The sequence below is a fragment of the Camelus bactrianus genome, chromosome 7 (genome assembly GCF_048773025.1).
Source record: "Camelus bactrianus isolate YW-2024 breed Bactrian camel chromosome 7, ASM4877302v1, whole genome shotgun sequence".
Classification (NCBI taxonomy): Eukaryota; Metazoa; Chordata; class Mammalia; order Artiodactyla; family Camelidae; genus Camelus; species Camelus bactrianus.
Window position 1 is genome coordinate 39,115,681 of NC_133545.1, and position 14,681 is coordinate 39,130,361.

General features: G+C 43.3%; 1 protein-coding gene across 5 annotated transcripts; it reads right to left on the reverse strand.

Moving 5' to 3' along the window:
• Positions 1 to 3,150: 3,150 nt before the first annotated feature.
• Positions 3,151 to 10,846, reverse strand: LOC105081767 (uncharacterized). 5 transcript variants are annotated; one of them, XM_074367256.1, is made up of 6 exons: positions 10,691 to 10,846; positions 9,550 to 9,804; positions 8,910 to 9,383; positions 5,979 to 7,955; positions 3,956 to 4,051; positions 3,151 to 3,322 (listed from the first exon to the last, which is right to left on the reverse strand). In XM_074367256.1, exons 3-5 carry the CDS (start codon positions 9,133 to 9,135, stop codon positions 3,978 to 3,980), a joined length of 2,277 nt encoding a protein of 758 aa, XP_074223357.1. In that variant the 5' UTR covers positions 9,136 to 9,383; positions 9,550 to 9,804; positions 10,691 to 10,846; the 3' UTR covers positions 3,151 to 3,322; positions 3,956 to 3,977. The 5 variants fall into 5 exon arrangements, with proteins under 5 accessions (XP_074223357.1, XP_010969389.3, XP_074223356.1 ...); XM_010971087.3 differs by lacking the exon at positions 10,691 to 10,846 and having other exon boundaries at positions 8,910 to 9,059; positions 9,550 to 9,946; XM_074367255.1 differs by lacking the exon at positions 10,691 to 10,846 and having other exon boundaries at positions 9,550 to 9,946.
• Between the last annotated feature and the right edge of the window lie 3,835 nt (positions 10,847 to 14,681).

Genomic DNA, 14,681 nt, shown 5'->3' on the forward strand with positions numbered 1-14,681 from the left:
CTCCACTTTCTGCTTTGACCGGAATCTCGACGCCCACTGCAGCCCCTGCAGGTTAATTCCTGTCTCTTCTCCCTCACTCCAGGTTTCTCTGTCTTCTGTTTCTGGGCCACATTCTGTGGTCCATCACTTCAGCCTGTTACCTCCCTTGACCTGCGGTTCTTCTGTCCAGCTTACCCCAAAGAACCTCAAACCAAACTCTTCGTCCTCTGCTTTAATCCCCAGACTGCTGAGCCCATAAAGCTGATCAATCAAATTTCTTCATCCTAAAACCTCTCCCATCAGACTCACTACTCTCCACTCCTATTCGGGAAGGCAAAAGAAGCCACCAGATCTTCCTTTACCAAGGTATCCTATCAGCCTGTCACCATGGTTGTGATAGGCACAGCTGAAATGGCCTCCAAGGCTTCCTGCCCAAACCTGTAGAACTGTTATGTTAAGGGATTTTACTCCCATGATGAGGTTGTGTTACAAGGCAGTTTGACCTTTTTAAAGGGTGACTATTTGGGTGATCAGAATTTTAAAACCAGAGGTTTTTTTTCCTAGCGAGTAGCAAAAAGGAAAGTCAGATTCCAAGCCTGAGAAAGACTTGATGTGCTGCTGGTGGCCCTGTTTTAAAATGAAGGGGCCAGATGGCAAAAAATATGGCAGCTTCTAAGAGGTAAAAGCAGTTGCTATCTGACAGCCAGCAAGGAAGTGGCATCTCAGTGCTACACTCACAAGGAACTCAGTTCCACTAACGTTTGCAATGACTTTGGACATGTATTCTTCTCCGGAGCCTTCAGGTCACAGCCTTTGCTTGCCCACACCTTATTTTGGCATTGTGACGTGCAAAACAGAGAACCCAGTCTAGTCTATCCAGATTTCTGACCTACAGACCTGTGAGATAATAAATGGGTGTTTTTATTTTTAATTTTTTAGAAAATCATAAACTTTTTTACCCCAGTTTTAGGTTCATGACAGATAATTGAGCTGAAAATACAGAGATTTCCCATATATGCACTGTGTACCACAGTGGGACACTGATCACAGTCGTTATCCCATGCTGGCACTTCAGTCAGTTGTGACTGCATCTGCCCGTCTCTCCAGTTGTTGGGTCAGTGGTTTGCCCTGTGACCTCAGTTTTCTCACAGATGTAAGATTGATTAGTTTGTTCAGCTTTTTACTTGTTAGGACAGAGTGAACACATCTGACCTTTTTACATGCCAAACCAGAAACCAGAAGTTGAAGAATATTGTTTTGAGCCCCTACATTTGTGATCATTAACGACTGCTCACATGTCTGGAAGATTCTTGAGGGCAGAGACCATCTTGTTTCGTGTTGTATTCTTAACCTAACACAGTGTGTCACGCACAGTGGTGTTCAGTGGGAATTTATTAAAAATGTGGTTATGTTTTCCAGTTGGAACATGATTTGGATGTGTATTGTACTGCTTGTATTTACCTCCCAACCCCCAGCCCTGACTTCAGACTATAGTATTAATTATTCTCCCAATTGCTGGTTAACAGCTGACAGTTGCAGATGGCTTCCCCTTTCTAGGGACTGTTCTTTCTTGAAGACAGCTACCCTTTCCAAGGCCATGCCTTATTTCTAGGGGCTTTCTGTATCGCAGTGACTGGTCTGTGCAGGTTGTAAGGTGTAGCCTCTTGCCCCAACTGGGCCAATTCTACAGGGTTATTACTGCTCATGAGCTCTCAGTGGGATTGGCCAAGGTTTTTGTTTTGACTGCATCACACCCAGACTCCTTTCTCTGCTTAATCATGCTTTCTTTGTCTTCTCAGAGACGTAATCCTCTAAAGCATTTGCCATTAAATTTCCTGCACCCTAATCTCAGAGTTTGGTCCTAAGGAACTCAACCTGCCACAGAGGTATGATGGCTGCTTGGGAAGATGAAACCGTAGAGGAGTTTGTCTTCATTTTGGTCTCCATTTTCCAAACTTGCACTTGACTTTTCATCTGTCCTCTAGGATAAAGGCAAGACTGTGGGAAAGCTTAAAAAGCAGGAAAAGTGTTCTTTGGTACTCTACTTTCTGTTTGTGCTGCTTCTTCCTTATACTGGCATTACCATCTTGCCCACCTTCAAGGGTCCAACCCACAAGGCCAGATTTGCTAATCTAACAGATTAACACGAAGCCGTTCATTCACAAATACTTGAGTACATGTAATGTACCAGGCCGTATACTCTTCCATAGGGATACTGCGTTGGCTATAATAATCCATGGCCCTAAATACATGGTCTCCCTTGATGAGAGTAAGAATGTTACAAGTCTCACATGTCATGTCATGAAATAGGCTATGGAGGCGAAAACACAGGTGATGCTGGAACACATAGGAGTGTCACTAATCCGGCCCTGGGTGGGGATAGGGGTGAGAGGTATTTTCCTATAGTATCTAAATGAAATCTTTAAGTAAGTGTTAGGCAAAGTCATAGGCCTCATAAGACCAGCCTTGGAAACACTATCCTATGCTTCTTACCTGAAAAAATGTAGCACTTAATCACTTTTTACCATCTCCTTAATCCATCTTGAGGGGTACTTGGTTAATATCTGGAGTTAAAGAACATTTTTCTATAGGACAGTTTCATCACAGGGTAACTTAGAAGCAACACTGAGTGGACCCATCCATGTCCTTACTGTCACCCAGAGAACCTTTCTTGGAGGCACCCCCATCCTCTCACATCTGCCAACCTTGGGAGGGTGTCCAACCATCCAGCCACACAAGTCTTTTTGACAAGTAGTCATAGACTTAACCTGTATCATGTATTGAGAGAAGACTGATTCCACAAATGGACCATCTGGGTCCTAGGTTCTGAGTATAAAGATCTTTTGTTTGCCTAAAGCAACTTTTATTCTTAGGAGTGCACACTAGTTGAAAGTACAGAACATATGATTCTACAGGCCACCCCTGGACATACCCATCTGTGTGGCCTCCACTTATAAACAATGAGTCAACATCCTCTCTGTCCCCAGGGTAGTTCCTCTTGATGGGGAATGCTTAATCTTTTTATTCTGTCCTCAACCCCACCATCCTTTTCTCCTCATCTGAAGGTCCCTGGAGATGACAGACAACTATTCATGAATCACCCAGTTCTGTAAGTATTGTCTTAAGTGATCTGGCCATTTTGAGAGGAGAAGAAAATGCTTAAGAATCACAGACTTTTGCAATTCCATTTATTTGCTGTTTTACAACTTACAATTCCAAAGGCTTTACAATGTCACGTTATCTTGTTTTTTTAGTATAACATTTTAGTAATTCAATCGAGAGCAAGCATGTGATGATGCAATATTTAGCTCTTCCTTGTAGCTGGAATTTAGCAATTTGTTTCCTATGAAATAACAATGGAATACATTTGTTAAATCGGTTGTGTAACAGACAAGATGTTATACAGAGAATCATTACCAATATCTTTAGTTTCCATTTTTAGGATAAAGCTGAAGGTTTTGCCTGAACTTAGTTATCACTCTTCCCTTTATAACACTGTAGGGCAGGAATGACCTTTAAACGGCCGTCAAGCCACCGCTCCAAGACTAAGGTTTGAAGTGAGACAGGGATACGCAATGCCAAGACTCAGTGTGCAGGGAAGCCTGTGAGGCTACTGCCCCTGAAGGGAGATGCTGAGCTTCCAGTACCCAGCTCTAAACTAGTACACTAAGGGTGAAGCTGCCGGGATAACTTACAAAATCCCATATAACCCACAATATACTACCATTAATAGCATCGGGATCAAATGTGAAAACCAGCATAAAAAAACATTCCATAGAACTGAAAGGCTTTGACTGTGATTTTCTAAGCTGGGATCTACAAGGTTTATCTGTTACCCACTTAGAATGCTGCTGTTTGTCACTGCGCATAAGCAGTGTTAGCTTTGGAGGGCAGAACAGGCACCAAGGAGGAAACCCCAAACAAATAAAGTCCAAAAATCAAATCATAAGACACTTGACACAGGATAGATACCAACCTCTAGATCTGCTCGGTATTTCCTAAACTTTATAGCATCTGCCTCGAACCTCTGTTGCTTTGTAAGGTACCTTGGTTTTTGATTTCTCACAGTTACCTGAGGGAATAAGGACATTCATACATTAAATAATCCAAGTTGCTTAAAAACCAAAAGGAAAAAAAAATTCAAAAACACATCTTTTAAGAAAATGACCTATTTTTCATGAGTCTATGCTATACCATTCTATAGTTCTTGGCAGCAAAAAATATCTGACAAAATAGTAATAGACACAATTTATAGAAGAGACCCTTCAGCCTGGAAATTAAAATCTTGGCTGTGTAGCCTAGAGTAAATTGAAGCTCTCATTATCTTCTTCACAGGACTACTCAGTGGGACTCTCCTTCAGACATAGCCAAAGGAGATAGTGCTCAAAACTAGCAAACTACAGTACTGAGGGTGAGGAGGGTAAATTTCCAAGCAATGTTATTTCCCAGGATAGAAAAAGATTCATACACACACTGATGGGAAATGACATAGGAATGCAGAAGCAAGTAGGACTTTGAGAACACTAAAGGTAAGGCAGCCAGTGTTTTAAGTTGATTCATTTTGCAGGGTTAGACATTGTGATCTAGGGCTCACACATCTGGAATGCTCCCATTCATTACAGAGCTTACATTTATGCTTGAGGATCTGTAAAGCACAGTGGCCCAGAACATTCTCTCTTGCCCTCTTTTATAAACAGAGAGTAAACATACCAAAGCAAAAAACTCCACTCATATTGTAAAGTCACCCTGTTTTTTAAAAACCCTTCCAAAAATAAAAATTAAAATTAAAACCCCTTCCAAATCACTGAGCATGAATCAACGTCATGACAACAGCCAAGAGTTAAGACAATATCTCAATTTTTAAGTAGACTAGGTAGGCTTAAGTATTTCATAAGTCTAAGGGTTTGGGATTAAGACTGGAAGGTAAACTTCCCTGGGGCCCTCATGCATCCCATTCTTCACTTACTTGCTTTGCTTCATTCTTTGCACCCCAGATGTAATCACCCGCAAAGCTCTCCTTCGAGCCCTCCCCACTCCTGTCAGCCCTGTCCTCACCAGTCATAGGGTGGTCCGAACTCAAGCTTCAACCAGGTGTGGATGAGCTGCTGGTCCAGTCCCTCAATCTCATCATTTTACACTCCTCCCCTTACAACCCATGCAGAAAAGCAAAACACCTTCTCTTCCCAAGTTCAAACTCCAGCCCTTTTCTTAAGATTCAGTTGTGTCAGTCCTCTCACATGTCTCTCTCTTTTACTTCCATGTAAGTTAGGACCCTCACCACTTTTGTTTTGTTGAATTACCACACTCTGTTGAATGAAACTGGTTTTCATCCATACAGGCACACTGCACTCTAATTCCTCCTATAAAATACTGCTAATTGAAGATTCCTACAGCACATTTGTCTCATTTCTCTACTCAATCTGGATTAGCTCCTTATTGCCTACAGGACTAAATTCTGTAAGTGAAGAGAAACAGTACAACTTTACCCCATCCTCCTTACCCTCTTTCCTAATTCCTCAGAAGTCTCCCCTCTGGCAGCATGGTCCCAAGCTGAATCCTGCCCTGGCTGCCCGTTTGAGCTCATGCTACTGTCTGCATTCCCACTCCAAACTTTCTCCTCTTTTATCTCCAAGCCACAGAATCTAAATCTGTTCAAATTCTCTGCCTCCACATGGACTGCCCATTCTCAGGAGTCCAGCAAGATCCATGTCCTTCCCTCCTTTTCTATCTCAGCCCAACTCTCCTTTACCACCATTACCCAGCTCCCTACCACCTTCTACTAGAGCACTTTTTGTTTCCAATTACTGCACAATTTCCTAGAATGCAGGAACTCTAACTTGGGATTCTCTTTGAATATGATTATATGCACCTACAGCTTAAGTGACAACACACTTACAAAATGGAGAAACACTACTGATTTATGGCTACCTATGGATCCAGGACGCAGTATGGAACCACCACGGACAACCAAATAGGATATGAACCCACCAGGCACTTACATTCCAATGATTTGTGAGAGGGTCTCTTGGACTCCAGTCCCTCCTGCTTGGCCATGGTGTGTTTGCCTCGGAGCCTGCCACCAATGCTGTCACAGCCATCCTGTCCTTTCACCTTGTAAACCACAGGGATGCGCTCATATTCACCATGCTTTAACTTGTACTTATTTCCGGTGGGCCAGACAATAAGTTGGGGACGGACAGAGCTCTCAGGTGGCATCCAGATTATCCTGCCAGGGTCCTGATAAAACCTCCCTTTGAAAGATGTCAGAGGGCCCTGTGGACTCACTTCAAGGAGGCATTCTACCTCCTCCATTTCATCTTCAACTTCCTCTTCCAACTCAGAGTCTTCTGAATCCTCAGGAAGCACAATGTTCAAGGCAGCACTTTTCTTCAACAAATAGGCTGTCTTAACATTTGAGAAGCTGCTCAGGTCTTTGAGCTTCCTGCCTCTCACAGTCTTTTTAGTCTTTGCACACCTTTTGAAGTTCTCATTATACACCTCCCCCATCTCATCATTCATAATCTTTTCACCCTTATCTGCACTTAATTTCCTATTCGTGACTGTTTTTTCCCATGATCCCTTGGTTTTGCAGCCTGGGGATGTCTCATCACCTCTGGAGGGCATTTGCTGGGGGGATTTCTCGAGCTGTGCTTCATACCAAGTCATATCACACTGGCTGCCCTCATCTACTTTGTTCGACTGGGACAACCGTGTAAGGGAGGGACTGTGCCCCTCACAGCTATTCCTCTCCACCCCATCATCTTCATCTTCATCCTGGTTCCCACTCCCCATCTGCCCTGTTCCCTTTCTGCTGCTTTCTGGGGAAGGCTCCTGGGATTTCTCAGACTGTACCTCATACCAACAAGTCATACCGCACTGGATGCCCTCATCTACTTTGTTGAACTGGGCCAACCAAGCAGGGGAGGGAACGCACCCCTCACAGCTACTGCTGTCTACCTCTTCCTCTTCACCCACATTCTCAGGGGACCCACAGATCCCACTACTGTTCTCTGGCACACTTCCCCATACAGTAAGGAGTTTCTGAGATCCTGAATGTAGGCTTGGGTCATTACCTGCTTCCAAACTGGCACAGACTGGCCCTTCCTGCTGAAGCTTGTTGACATCTCCAGTGGACTGGTACAGCTTTGAGTTCAGGGTATTCTGGATCTCAGCCCTGTCTTTTACTGCATTTGGAGGTGGTGAGTTCTGGGAAACAACTGCATACCCCTTATTTTCTTCAGCCAAGTTCATCTCCATGATAGATCCTGACTGTAACATCTCCTCACTTCTTACAACATCAAGATGCTCCTCCAACTGGACAGCTCTGTGTTCATCTTTATATACAATGTGGTCTTCACCCTCCTGAAGGTTATAGAGCACACCTCTACTTTCACAGGAACTCTGTGAAATCTCATTGTGTTGTTTCACGTTCTCTGTCATGGCTTTACCATAAACCATGTCATACAAACCCACAGTTTCTTTCAACGATTTCCAGAATTTTATTATAGGGGATCCTTTGCCCTGTTCTAGTCTCCTTTGCTCTTTCTCGGATGCACAGCTTCCTTGAGTTGCATTTCTATACAGAGTGTTACTAGAAGGGCTTTTGCCGTGTAGCTCCCTCTTCTGGGCAACAGATGTCAAAGCCCCATCTGTTTCTTGAGGAATGTTGTCCATTTCAATGTCAATATTAGTAACAGGGATACTGGTCACCCTTCCTATGTCATAGCTGACGCCTTCTGAGTGCATGTCTTGTTTTTTATTTGTGTTTTCAGCCTGTTGAGGTTCAGTTTGTGTGTGTTTCGTTTTCATTTTTTTCCCATAGCCACTATATTGTCGGAATTGTGCTGTGTTATAAAATATAGGGACTATAGGTCTTCGGTTAAGAGTGGTAGGCAATGGGGATTGAGGGACGAGGAAGCCAGGATACTCATTGAGCACCACAGGATATAGAAAATACAGACTTCCATTTCTGAAACCTAGGAAAAGAATATGACAGCCATTTTGTCTCCTGCAGCCAGTCAACATTCAGCCAGTACACCCCTATACAGAGCCAACAGAATGTTTATAAGCAAGATCTCTTGAAGGAATTGGCTCATGTGGAGGTGCTGGCCCAACATCTGCCAGGTAGAGACACGGTGAAGAATTACAGGTCACAGGCATAAACTGGCACAGTTCCCTCTTGCTCAGACTGACTACTATTCAGCTGGAAACAGTGACTGGTGAATTCAGAAGCTCTCCTCATCACACCTAGTTTTATATTTGGAAAAATTGCATAATATATACAACATACTTTACCTACAGCAGAATACTCAGAAGAGCAAGTTAACATTTTCTTTCCTACTGGGAGGTGTGAGATGGCAGAATCACCCCACAGATCTCCCTGACTCCCTAAAGCCTCTTCCCACCATGTACTGAGTGAAATCCTAGATGTCTCCCTTCCAAACATTTTCAAGTCTAGCTTTTCATTCTTCCTCCAGAGTAGTCTTCTGACCTCACCATACTAGCTTTTAGAATCTTGAGGCCTTGTTGAAAAAAATTACAGGAACTAGGAACTTTAAAGTACCTCTTCCAACAGACTGGTCTCAGAATATGATGAGACTTTTGTTGGACTACTGTGTGTCCCTGGGACAGTCACTGACTGGGAGCCTCAGTTCTCCCAGTTGGAAAGGAAGGACAGCAACAAGACCTAGCTCATGAATTGAAGTCAAATGAGAGACCCTGTTTCTAGTATTTAGCAGAGTAACTGGCATATAGTTGGAATTCAAATGTTTCCTATTAAACTGCAAACACTGCCCCCTGTGCTGCCACAGTATGAGCACTGGGTGAGGAAAGGGAGGTAATGGATAAAAGTGTTAGAAAACCTTCAGGCTTTGGTTTATAGGGAGGGTTCTTAATCCCACTGAGCCTCTTTGGGGATTCAGATTCCTTACCTGTTCCGGAAGCGGAGAATGCATTGCAGGTGGGATTCTGGTACCAAGAACCCAGGTGAGGCTGCTGGGCCATGGTGTGTACATAAAAGAAAGGTCTGGAGTTACTGCCCTCAAAATGTTCGTTGTTTCCTGAAGAGTTCATTTTCCAGGCTGAAAAACAGGTGTTAGTGGTTAGGAAGGACAGCCGCGGTCGGCTCTGTAAAGTGCACTGAAGGAAGAAAGCCATCCTTGCCCCACATCAGAACCGCCTGGGTTAAGTTCCCTTACCTTCTCTTCCCCGCTCACCTGGGATGGGGACTCGGGGCGCTGCCCTGTGTTAGGACCAGGGGAGCGACGCCCAGGGGCCAAGGCCTTCGTTGTGCTGAGGAAGTCTCGGCTCCCCAGGCAGCAGCACCTTGGGGAGATGAGTCCTTGGAGGTGCGGGGAGACCCAGTGCTGGGTGCCAAAAGCCAGGGACCTCCAGCAGCGGTTACGCTGAAAGAAAAGGCTTAGACCCAGGCTGCGCTGCCCTCTCATTGGCCCGAAACCCTCCTTAGTCCCGCAGTCCAGGCTCTGGGCTCCATGTCTCCCAAAGCCCCCTTCCCAGCAGGCCAGTCTGTTCGCGACCCCTGCAACCCGCGCTCCCATTCGGGACACCAACCTGCTCTAGCTCGACGTCTGCGATTGGGAGCCTTATATGGTGGCGCACGACCCGCGCTGGTCTGATCTCTTGTGATCCGAGACCTTATGCCTGATCGTCGCTCCTGCGCTCCTGCCTTTTCAGGCGCTGCAGGGCGGGCACGTGCAGCTTCTGCAGGGCGGGCACGTGCAGCTTCTGCAGGCCCCGCCCCTCAGCCGTTCCTGCACGCATGCGCCCTGTGTGAGCTCTCTGGGCCGGCGGATGCCTCTAAAAGCCCTGAAGAAGCCGGTGCTGAGACTTGGTGGAGGAGAGCAGTCCTCTACACACTGCACCCAGGTGAACCCCTAGTCCTCCCTTCTGCACATCCTTTGTGCGCGTAGGCACATTGGCCTTAGCTTTTCTAGAAAATGAAGCCCTTCCTATCCCCTTGGTTCTCCCGGACTGTCTCCTCCTCTGAGTGTGTTGAGTTAGGTCAGGTCATGGCCACTTCTCTGACCTCCTGTCTCCTTCCTTCCTGGGGCCTAAAGCCTCTGACACTTAAGGAAGGAGCCTGCCGAGGGGAAGCAGAGAGGAAGGAGACCAACTTGGACGGAGGACAGACCTGAGAGAAGGAAGAGTCAGTCACACAGCAGGGTGAACAAGCCTGAAAGCTAAGGAGAGCAACATCTCGGGGGAGGGGGCTCTGGCAGTTAGGACCCATTGGTGGGGGCAAGTGGTGGGACGGAAAGGCGCTGGAAGTCGTCTGTGGGTGATAGACGGGCAGTTAGAACGGGAAGCTGGCACGTACAGAGTACTCTGTACCGGAGAGGAAGGGAAAACGTAGGACAGTATCTCGTGAACGGGAGTCGTGGAGTTGTAAGGAGGATTGTGGATTTTTCTTTTTGTTTTTGAAAGAAAGGGATTGCGGCATCTTTATCCGGGAGATGGAGAGACAGGAGATGAAGGAGGGAGATGAAGTCCTGAAGACAGAAATTTAAGTATATTAGCATCTGATGACCTTGTTATTATTATATCTTCAGTTAAGAGGGGCAGGAATGGTATAACAATACCTGCCATACTGACTCATGGAATGGAGAAAGTAATCTACAGACCTGCAGAAGGGCTGCTGGTAGAGTTGGGGGCTGACATGGGGTGAGATTCAGTAATTTGTGTTGGTCCTCACCTGCAGTGGTATGTCACTCAGGCACTTTCAGTTTCTTGGGAGAGACATAATGATTGGATGGATCAAGGACTGGTTTTGCAGGGCTTGTGGAAAGACAAGATAAGAGTTGAATGTTCAGTATAATGGTGAGAAATTAAAGTCGCACATCATGGCACATAATGTATACCCTGCACTTGGGTGACCGTGAGTGTTGGGTGCCTCCTAAAATTGTGCTCCTCAGGTGCCTCTCCTCACCCTACTTAGTGGCCTAGCATACAATCAGGAAGAGAAAGTCCTGTCTGAGAGGAGCTCATCAAATGATGCAAAAGTAATGGAGATCTTATAAATGAGAATGAAAGAGCTAGAGGAGGGGGTTTGTGGTCAGAATGGAAATCTGAAATTTAGGATTTCAGATTTGGACCAGTTGTAAGATATAACTAGGTCCCCAGGGTGGCCATTTATAGTGGTTTGCTGAAGTCTTGAGGGTGTGAAGGTCATTGGTGCTAAGGAAGGAAAAGATCAGGGAGGCTGGAGCTTTGGATGTCACCCCCTGTGTTGTCGAACCCAGGTTCGTGTGCCTAACACACTCTCTGAGGCCAAACAAACCAAAATGTCGGAGTTTGGAGCAAAGAAAGATTAATTAGTCAAGGAGGCACCAATCTGGAAGATGGGAGACCTAGACTTGTCTGGGCGCAAAGTTTTTAAAGGCAACAAAGGTAAAGGGTCTTTGTGATTTCTGCTTCCTGATAAGACCTCAATTGCAGACTTTTGGCTTCCTGTGACTTGATCAACCTGTGTGTTCCTACAAAGCAAACTAGTTAATTACGTTCTTTTGATCCCTTAACTTCCTTCTAGATGAGAGCAAAAGTGATGGTTGAGGTATTTTATTATTAGAGCTTTCATGATGGTTCAGGAGCTACAGTTTTTTATTTTTCTCTTTTGGAGGGGGAGGTAATTAGGTTTAACTTATTTTTAGAGGTGGTATTGGGGATTGAACCCAAGACCTCATACACACTAAGCACACGCTCTACCACCTGAGCTATACCCTCCCCCTCTAGGAGCTTCAGCTCTTAATTGATCCTCCTGGTGTCATCAATTTTAAGTCTATTTGGGGAAGCTATTTGAAGCCACAGGACATTATCTCGACAGTTGGGGGTCATAAATCAAGGCATTAGTTTAAGCTGACAATCATGGAAAAGATTATGTTGCACTTGATTTTTTTGTTTCTGCGTTCCCTCATTTCCCTAGTGTGACTGTTTGAATCTGCTCTTTGGAACTCACGGAAGATCTAGGAGGCTATAGCCTTTTTCTACAGACAAAAAACAGGAGACATAGAAGGGCTTTTGTACCCAGGAGGACCCCACGGGGTCCTGCTTCATTTCATTTCCTTCCTATTATAGTCCTTTAGAGGTTTCCATGTCTTCAATCAGTGTGGCAGAGTGACCAGCACGATGACAGATAGAAACATCACAAGATGTTTGTATTCATAATCTGATGTTTTTCTTAGAGTCCCCCAAATTTTATAATATTCAATCTCCAGAAAACTTGGATCTGCTGCAAGCTAGTGGCCATGTCTCAGCCCTGGAGTGCATGGACATTGGGAGAATGAAGAACCTCCTTATGATGGCAGCTCAGGACAGGAGTGTCCTTGGGAGGGAACAAGCTTCAATCACTATTCAGGAAATAGAGTGAGGGATATGGTGTTTTGTGTTTAGCCAAACAAGGCTTCCAGGTTACTTAGTTGAGAGAGTTGGTAGGTAGGTCAGCAGAGAGAAAGACTGGAATGAAAATGTCCCAGAAATGCCAGCCAACTGTAAACTTTGAGTTTGAGGCAGTGCTAGAAGGTATCAAGGATGAAATATAGAGTGGTACTATCTGGTCCATAGATTCCAACTTGACCTCTGATGTATGGATGTTTTTGTGCCAACTGAGGCATTTTGTGTTGGGTAGGGTGTCTGAGGTTAGATGGTGGTTGCTATTTTTGCATTTAAGTCCAGCTGGTAAACTGTGTGTTCTCTGCTCAGAATTCCAAATGGGTGTTATTATTGTCATCATCTCTATTTTAAGATGAGAACACCTGAGATTCAGGGAGGTTAAATAATCTGTCCATATATGTTAGATAGCAGTCCTACTAGTTGGAAGGGGAATGGGCTGAGGTCTTTGGATTCCCAGATCCAATGCCTTTTCTAGTGTTTGAGTGGTCAGTGTCACCTTCATTTTGAGTTTGATAGTCTTTGTCTCTCATTAAAGCAGAGTAATTTCTACTTTCCCCTCAACTGAATGCTAATTTCATGTAGAAATTTTAAACACAAGTATAATGACAGTCTTGCTTTCCATACCTAAAGAGCCTCACTCAACCTCACTAGTAGTCCTTCAGTCACTCATTCCATCCACAAAATTTGAGTCCCTATGATGGTACTAGTACAATTCTAGCCCTAGGGAAACAGCAGGGAAGAAAAATGAAATTATAGTTCCTAAGGAGCCTACATTCTTGTGGTATTTGCAATAAGATGCCATTCATTACTATGATATTGGTGGGAAAAATAAGTCTGACACCAAGGGATAAGGAGGAAGTGGAGTGACAGGAACATGTGTACAATACTCGTGAGAGTGTAAATTGGTAAAATCACTTTGGAGAGCAAGTGGACAGTATCTAAAGAAGTTGGCAATGTGCCATGCCCCCATGAACCAGCAGTTCTATTTATAGAAATATTCTAGAAAACAAATCTTGCATATACACAGAGCCATTTATTTAAAATGTTGGAATAGCATTTACTCAACATAAAAAAATTGAAAACCATCTAAATGTCCAAGAAACAAGAGAATGGATAATAAATTGTAGTATAGATAGATTATGGAATTTAATACAGAAGTTAAATGAATGAACTAGAATCACATCTGTTTCCATGGATAAATCTTAAATACAATATTCTAATTTATCTTGTAGAGGTATAGTTTTTCTTGCTATTGAAAATTATTTCTTTTATTTAAATGACATTTTCTAACTCTGTTGGTGGTATATAGGAATACTATTGTATTTACATAGTGATTTTATATTTCAGCAACTTTGCTGAACTCTTTAGTTTCAGGGTTTTTTTGTGGATTTGACTAGATTTTCTGTGAACATTCAAATCATCTACAGATGACAGTTTTGTTTCTTCCTTTTCAATGAATATCTTCTCATTTCTCTTATTTGTCTTAGTGTAAGAACTTCAGCACAATATTCAATTAAAAAAATTGAGAGCAGACAGCATTATCTTGTACTTAATTTCTAATGATTCACCAAAAGAATTACTATAGATTATTTTCAAGATACCCTTTAGCAAGATAGTAGGGTCTCTTATTCCAGATTGGCTGAGGAGTTTTAAATTTTTGAATAAATATTGATTTTTAGCAAGTGGTTTTCCTTTATCTATTGAGATAATCATATTTTTTTTCTCCTTCATCCTGCTAATAAAACAGATTCATTAAGAGATTTTTCTCTCATTAAACAATCTTTGTAGTCTTAGGATATACCCAACTTGGTCTTGATATGTTTTAATATACATTGCAGGATTCCATTTGCTGGTATTTTATTTAGAATTTTGGAATAAAAGACTACAAGTGCAACTGTTTTGTAATTTTTAATTCTAATATTGTCTTTTCTTGGCTTTAAGATACCCTAGCCTTATAAAATAAGCTAGATAACTTGCCATTCTTTTTCTGTCATCTAGAATAGTTTGCATAAGACAAGGATTATCTATTTATTCCTTGAAGGTTTGGTAGACTTCTCTGAAAGAGTATGTTGTGTATTTTATTTTGTAGGTAGACTTGGCTACTGATGCAGTTTATCTAATATTTATAAGTCTGTTTGGTTTTTCCATTTCTTGATTTAGTTCTGATGACTTGAGTTTTTCTAAGAATTTGTCCTTTTGTCTGAGTTTTCTAATTTATAGGTATAAAATTTTTCATAACTTTTAATTTTTAAAAAGTGCTTGTGATATCTATAACTATGTCCCCATTTGGATTCTTA